We start from the raw sequence: 8,013 nt of genomic DNA, 5'->3' as shown, positions 1-8,013 counted from the left end.
CATGACATTTTTAGAAAGCTGGCAGTACTTGCAGCATATCTTTACAACCAGAATTCCTGAAAGTTTATAACACCACTGGTCCTTCTCATTGCAAGATCTTAACACTTTACCAAAAGAGTAAATCATTTCTCACAGGGGACAATCCTGCTTTTAACATTTCCTCTACATTGTTCTAATGGGAATTACTTATGCCAGCAATGATATTCTTGTACCTCCTTCCATTTGTCTGTTATGTCTTGGAGTGTGGGACTGGCTCCAGAGATGAGAAGAAGTCACACTGTGCTCACTTGCATTTGAAAGTCACAGTGGATATATAGAGTGTCACCATGAATATATAGAGTGATCTGTCCCAGGAGTAGCTAAGTGGTTCAATTCTCATAAAACAATTAAGTTACTAAAATCAGTAATTGGTCTTCATGGCTGGATAAGCCTGATAAGGGGAGCAAAAGGGAGATGTGACCATACTGTAACATTCAAACACTGGAGGTGAGGAGAGAGAACATCAGTGAAAAGCATGATGGACAAACCTGCTGCACACTCTGATGCCAGGCTCGGATAAAGCCAGTTTTATGTGCTCCACTCCTCCAAAAAGCAGGAACATAACTCCCAGATGTGCAGTCACAGAGCAGGGGAACAGCCTCCTTCAGGCAGCAGCTCTGCAAGCACAGCTGAGGTGAATGTGTCACTGCTCATCTCGGCTCTCCTGGCTCTGATGTGCAGCAGGAAGGGAGACAAGCTCGTCATTTCACGTTAGTGCACAGCACACGGGGAGGTGATGGGAAGAGGACAAGCCAACTACACTTTGGAGAGGGCCTGAGAATAACAAACCACATTCTGGAAAAAGCCTCCTGTCACTGTAACACCCAGGCTATTTACTACAGCAGATAATCTGCCAGGTGCATCTGCAGCAACTGGTTGCATCTGCCTGCAGGCAATATCCACCTGCTCACAGCTATGTGTCAATGCACGGGATTCAGGATTCATCCCATCCTTTCCAAGCAGAGAAAGCCTAGACCAGGCACGTGTCCATGGAGAAAGCCTGGAATGCCCTTATGCTATCTGTAAGACAAATCTCAGTGGTATGAAGCAGTCTCCAAACTCTAGAAAGGAAAGAAACTGGGAACTCTTTCTGTTGCAATTAAAGCTTAGGCCCTTGTTGTCATCTTGATGCAGGAATATGGGACTAAACATCCTGGCTGTCCTTCTCCAGGCAGCTCCACCTTTGCCAGTGGTTGCCTCAGATTCTCTTGAGGCTCCTCCATGGATCAGACACCGCCAGTCAGAGATGATTCCTCCCACCCTGCAGGCCATGGTGTGGTTTGTTTTCTGTCCCAATGTCATGCCCTGTTGCTGGTACTCACAGCTGGGGAGGATGAAGAGTCTCTTCAGAGAAGAGCCAGGTCATCATGGATCGAACCTTTTCCTGGCACATGGAAGGCAGGAACACTGTGAGCCCCTGAAGAAAATGGGAATAGATGGGGCCTTTGCCTTGGAAACCTCCTGCACAACAGGTCCCTCTCTGTCAACCCCACCTAAACAACCCCGAATGGATCTGTGTGAGCCCTGGTGCTTCCCTGCACTTCCAGCATCCAGGGGCCGCTAAACTGAGGGGATGCTCCAGGTCCGACCCTGCCTGTGTGGGGAGGGGAGGGGAGGGGAAGGGAAGGGAAGGGAAGGGAAGGGAAGGGAAGGGAAGGGAAGGGAAGGGAAGGGAAGGGAAGGGAAGGGAAGGGAAGGGAAGGGAAGGGAAGGGAAGGGAAGGGAAGGGAAGGGAAGGGAAGGGAAGGGAAGGGAAGGGAAGGGAAGGGAAGGGAAGGGAAGGGAAGGGAAGGGAAGGGAAGGGAAGGGAAGGGAAGGGAAGGGAAGGGAAGGGAAGGGAAGGGAAGGGAAGGGAAGGGAAGGGAAGGGAAGGGAAGGGAAGGGAAGGACGCTGCCCTGCGATTGGCGGCGGGTGTCCCCGCGGCCCCTGTCGGCGATATAAGTGCGGCGGGGCCGCTGTGCGCTCACTGCCCGCCCCCAGCCCGGGCGCAGCGCCGAGCGGAGCGGAGCGGCGGGGCCGCCTCCTCCTCCTCCTCAGCGCCCAGGCAGCGGCGGCCGAGCGGGATCGCCGGCGATGGCTGAGCTCAAGTCGCTGGGCAGCGAGGCGTACCTGGCGCTGGCCCCGGGCTACGGACCCTCTGCTTTCGCCTACGGGGCCGTGCGCGGGGGCGCCGAGGGCCCGCGGGGCTCGTACGCGGGGGGCGGCGGCGCGGACTTCCACGCCGGGGCGATGGGCAAGTCTGCGGAGAGCAGCGGCGAGCAGAGCGGCGACGAGGAGGACGGCTTCGAGGCGGGCGTGAAGGGCGGCTCGGGCTTCGAGCGAGAGGGGAAGCTGAAGGGGGGAGCCCTGGGCAAGAAGCCCAAGGAGCAGCGCTCGCTGCGCCTCAGCATCAACGCGCGGGAGCGGCGGCGGATGCACGACCTGAACGACGCGCTGGACGGGCTGCGCTCCGTCATCCCCTACGCCCACAGCCCCTCGGTGCGGAAACTCTCCAAAATCGCCACGCTGCTCCTGGCCAAGAACTACATCCTCATGCAGGCGCAGGCCCTGGAGGAGATGCGGCGGCTGGTGGCCTACCTGAACCAGGGCCAGGCGCTGAGCGCCCCGCTGCCCGCCACCCTCAACCCCTTCGGACAGTCGCCCGTGTACCCCTTCGGCGGCGCGGCCGTGCCCGGCTGCCCCGAGAAATGCACTGCCTTCACAGGAGCCGCCCTCTGCAAACACTGTAACGACAAGCCTTGACTTCTGCCTTCTTCGGGCTTTTTCCTTTTTTTTTTTTTTTTTTTTTTTTTTCCTTTTTTTTCTTTTTTTTTTTTAATTGGTTTGATTTTTTCCTGTGCACTTTTCGTTCCACTGCCATCAGCCCTGGCTTCCTTCCATCAGTTAAGTCTGGGTTTTCTTTTTTGTTCTTCTCTTAAATACCCCCTCCCCTCCCCATTCGGAAATATTTGGCAGTTCACGTGGATCCCCCCACCAAACACCCACTTTTTACTTTATTTAGTTCCCCCCTCACATGCAACTTCATCTGTAGAGTTATTTCCTTCCCAGCCTGTCAGTGGATTGTGAGCGTAATGTTGCTTTTCGCTTGCTCTGAGCTGCAAAGTTTTTGAGCAGTTTTGAAACAGAACTATAGAAAAACAGAGAGGGAGAGAGATCTGGAAATGGAAACCTCAGTGAATTTGCTTTGGCATGATCGACCCGTGTTAAAAATAGATTAAAAGGAGGGAGGGGAAGCAAAATCCAGCTGCAAACTATGCAATGTTTCAGAGTCGTGGGCGGAGGGGGTTCTGTGTAGCCAGCTGGGGTTGGACTGCACCCGAAAATCCAAATGGAAATCATTTGGTCAGAGCTCACGGGAGGGGGGAAGTCCAGTACTCTTGCTAAAACAATTGATGCTTCAAAGTAAGATGCTTTTTCTTTTTCCTCTTAAAATATTACCCCGTTCTTGGACTGAGAGGAACCTGTGATTGTATGCTAATGCTTGCTGTTTGCCTGTTTCTCAGCTTGGTTAAGTTTTCCAGATGATTTTCCAAAGTTGTTGCTCATCATGATAAACAAAGCAAAAAGGTGACTTAACATATTTATATGTGTTTATAATAAATAAAAGACATTAATAACCACTTTCTCTGTCCTACATGTCTCTAAAACCAGCTGGCAGTCCCTGTAAAACCCTGCTGGAGTCAGGTAAAGCAGAAATGGATGCAGCAGGAGCAGCTGTGTGAACTTAGGGGCATGATCAGAACACTTGGAAAAAGCTTGTGGATATTCGGCTCCTTTTCAGCAGGGGTTTGCACTTTTTTTCCAGTTCCTCCCGACTCTTGAGCACACAAAAAGACCTTGCTTATGTTTGACTCTGAGTTTGGCAGGGGTTCAGGCTGTGTGTTCTGACATTTGCTGGGGAATGCTGTGCCCTGGAAGTGGTGTTTGGCTGGGGTTATTGTAGCAGCGGGCTTAGCTCTGAGCACACCCGTGGAAAACACGGCAGGGAAGGAAATCGCTTAAAGACTCTGCTTATCCCTTTGGCTTGGTTTTCTGTTCTATCTACAGCTTGACCCTAGATCTGCATCTGGTGTTTGGGCCACTTAATATCATGACTGAAGGAATGATCTCCTGCCAATATTGACTGTGTTCGTCCAAGTTACAAAGTGCGTCTCTCGCTGGCTGAGTTCTCGGTGTCGCTTGTGTTGGTTTACTTTGGTTTTCTGGTTTATGTTGTTCAACGCTTTGGTGCCTTGTATGCTTCACTAGTCGTTATATAATAATAATAATAATAATAACAATAATTGAGGTGCATTCAGTGCTTTCTGTTCGGGTTGGAAATACCCACCCAATGTCAGAGCAACCACGTAAACTGGTACAGTCGCAGCCTCGGGGGCTCGAGCTGTCCGTGGCCATTTGTGTTAGGAGTGGGGTGTAACTATTTAAGGTTATTAAACCAATTTCCATGCCTGTCGCTAGTGTTATGCTAATTTGAAAAGGACTGCCATCCCCTCTGAAGCACTTGTCCATGGCACTTAATTTTAATTAATACATTTCCAAAAGACTTTTTGTGTTTGGAAAACGAAGTGTGTGATTAAGCCTTATTCATAAAGACATATGTTTAAAACTGGTTCCTGCTCATTTCCATTTTTATATCTTCATTTCTTTCCTGTAATTAAAAAAAAAAAAAAAAAAAAAAAAAAAAAAAAAAAAAGAGTCATTTTACAGAACCGTTTATCTCTTTTTCCATAAAAGAAAATTTTGAAAATGCTCTTAAAGCATGTCTGATGAAGCGAAAGCCAACCAAAACCCCTACTGAAGCAAAAATTACTGGAAACTGCAGATCAGCAAAGGTCACTTCAAATTTTGTAGACTGAGTTGTTGCTAGGAAATATTTGGGAAAAAAAAAAAAAAAAAGCCCAGTTTATCAGAGAATCATAATTTTAAGTTTATGTATGTTACAGCTGGTTAAAATTAGAGAAGATTGAAAATATTTAAATGGAGATTAGCTTAACTGTTCATTTTTCACCAAAACTAAAATAGTTGGAGAATAAAATATTTAACAGCTCAATATTTAATCTGAGTTTGGTTTAGTTAAAGACTTAAGGCTAAAAATAATGGAATTTGTAATTGCTTCTTTGTCAAATAATTATGGTCCAAAAAAGAAGTCTTACTAATTTCAGAGCCTAAAAGCTCTTCACAGTCTGAGACAAGCTTTTTTTGGAATGATGGGTTTTAATACAGTGATTGTTTTAAATCTCTTCCTTTCATTTACATCAGTAAAGAACTTGCTTATACTATCATGCCTACCCTAGAATCCTAAAATTCTACCTTCTCAGAGTCTTTGAAATATTCAGAAGGCTCTTCAGGAGCCCACTTAGAATTAAATGATCTCAGGAGGCTAAGTAAGGAATTTCAAATACAGAAGAAAAACCTGTGTTAAAAATTTTTTTGAAAGGAAAAATAGCAAGTTTGACTATTTAAGTGTTGTTAAAAGGCCAGGTATTAAAAACAAGTTCAGAATTTATCAAAGCAATACTAAAGGCAGTTAACCTTAAAGTACAACTCTTTCAATTCAAAAGGAAAAAGAAGATGAATCATAACTTTTCCTCCAAGAAACAATATTAAACTCAACCAAAGTTGAGAAATTTCTCATTAACCTGGGAGTTCAGTCCTGTGAGCTGCTTCTGCCCACCCTGGGCTTGCAGGATTTTACTGATGCTGAGGTGGAGCCCTCCCACGACAGGAAGGCATCTGCTCCAAGGTGATTTACACTGTGCTGAGCTGCTGCTAAAACTGCCAAGTGAATGCCTAATACTTCTCAAAGATTATTTTGTTGGGAGGGGATAAACGAGCAGCTGACCATTGCATTTGTGTGTGTAGGCATCAGTGCTAACCTTGCAGATGTGCCTGGTTATCCTGAGGATGAAGTCCTGTACTTGTCATTTGTTTTTCCCCTTCTCTGGCATATTTTTTGTACCATGTAAGGTTTTAAGTGTCTGTTTCCATTTGATGTTTCAGAGAATATGAAGGGAGGACTTGAGGAAAACTGAAGATCTTTTTTGTTCTGCTCAAATATTCATGTTATGATGCCTGCTCTTTTATTTTTTTTTCCAGGAAGGATTTTTGTGTATGTTCAGATGGAACTGAAATACAGATCTTGTGTTTTAATGTACTTATTATCCTGATTTGTTCATACTTGGAAGAAAACATAATGCCAACTTTTAATTAAATATAATATATTGTTTTCTAACCTCACTTAGTTTTTCTTTGAACTCCAAGACTGAGCAGCAAGAAGTGTCAGAAAAAGAAAATGCTGCTTTGCTGTCTGATGCATTTTTTAACTTGCATAATGCTTGTCACTAACCAAAATGAGGGCTTTACTAACCAATATATATAATGTCACTAATAGAGGATTGGAAATTGCTGTCAGCTTGCACTGCATCACCCCAGGTTTAACATTACCAGTCTTGAGCCTGCGAAGTAAAATGTTCTTTAACCAAATACAGGGAAGCAACAGGTTTGAGGATGGAGAGCCCAGAAAGCAGCTGTCTACCTCAGGTACCAGCAAGAAGTTAAATCAGTTTGAGTTCCTGGAAAGAAGTGTGAGAATCATGAAGTTTTCCTTGTCCTTTGATCCGTATCACTGATTTTGTGGCATTCTCTCACAATACCTGAGAATTCCTGCACGCTGAGCTTGTTTCCGAGACTTTAGAAAGAGATTGTTTACTATTCTCAGATCACTTTCTTGTATCGTTCTTTACATATGCATTTCTATAATTTTCATTTTATAAGAGCATTTGACATTTTTCAGGGTGAAATGAATGCAGGGCCCAGCCCTGGTGCTGTTTTGCAGAGTGGCAGCGTTGGTGATGCTGGGGACAGCAAGACAGGGCTTGGCACTCCGGGGGACAGTGGTGATTTCTGACCCAACAAGCCACATTTGAGAGGCTTCAGACGCCCAGAAAAATGTGTACAAGCTTTATACCTTTATTACATCAGCCTTGTAGTGTGTATAAAGTGTAGGGCATGGTGGATAAGCCCCTAAATTAAAAACTTTGGTGGCTTTTCAGCCTGAACCTGCTCATCGGCAGCGAGAGTGGCGGCACATCCCGCCAGGCTGAGCCCTCACGTGCAGCAAGTTTAGAGCCCAGTTTGCCACAGCTGGAATTATTTAGTTTACAACTTAGGAGAACAAATCCAAGCATTCCATGTTTCATTTCCACAGCATTGTGTTCATCAAGTGTGCTCCTTGAGTGGACTCTTGAAAACAAGAGGTTGGACACTGCAGCATTCACAAAATTTATTTTACCTGCGCCTGTTCCTTGCCATGTGAGTTATCAGCAGAGAAATCATGGCTTTGATCTGAATCAGTGAAAGTGCTTCTAAAGAATGCTAAAACACAGAAACCAATATTTTCAATTTTCAAAACTGCTTTTATATTGTTCTCTGTCATTTGATAGAGTTTTGATTAGTATTGCACAGTAGAAAATTTGGGGGTGGGGGTTGTTTTCAATAATCCTGATTAAGGCTAGAAAAGACTCTTGATTACAGTAATTTTAATAATGTAAATTTGTTTGTGATATGTCTTTAGTCTTTAATCCCCTTTGGCATTCCATTCAAAGGGAGATGAAAATTTCAGGGATTTATAACATTTAAATCAGTCATTCCATGAATGTTTCTCAGGCGGTTTTTCTCCTACCTGAAATAAAAAAATACCTAAATGGGTATGTAACATATTTTGTGATCAGATTAGAAATACATTTGCATGTGGTTTTTTGGGGAAAATAGCTTAATATCGAGAACTTTCACTTTACAATAAAGTATATGTGCATAAGAGAAAACGGAACCAATTATCAAAACCAGTAATATATTTGAGATCTTCGCCACTGTTTCAGATATTTTGAAGTAGGATTTTCACCAAGGACCTTATATAATTTTTCATAAACAAAATTTACATTAATTCTTTTAGCCATTACCCCAAATTTTCATTT

General features: G+C 44.7%; 1 protein-coding gene across 1 annotated transcript; it reads left to right on the top strand.

Annotated features, from left to right (window-relative positions):
- Positions 1-1,901: 1,901 nt before the first annotated feature.
- On the top strand, positions 1,902-5,314 carry BHLHE23 (basic helix-loop-helix family member e23). Its single transcript, XM_063402214.1, has one exon. It carries the CDS (start codon positions 2,114-2,116, stop codon positions 2,780-2,782), a length of 669 nt encoding a protein of 222 aa, XP_063258284.1. The 5' UTR covers positions 1,902-2,113; the 3' UTR covers positions 2,783-5,314.
- The last annotated feature ends 2,699 nt before the right edge of the window (positions 5,315-8,013 follow it).

The sequence above is a fragment of the Prinia subflava genome, chromosome 8 (assembly GCF_021018805.1).
Source record: "Prinia subflava isolate CZ2003 ecotype Zambia chromosome 8, Cam_Psub_1.2, whole genome shotgun sequence".
Lineage (NCBI taxonomy): Eukaryota > Metazoa > Chordata > Aves > Passeriformes > Cisticolidae > Prinia > Prinia subflava.
Note: the sequence above shows the minus strand (reverse complement) of the source record. Positions and strands in the feature narration are given on the sequence as shown.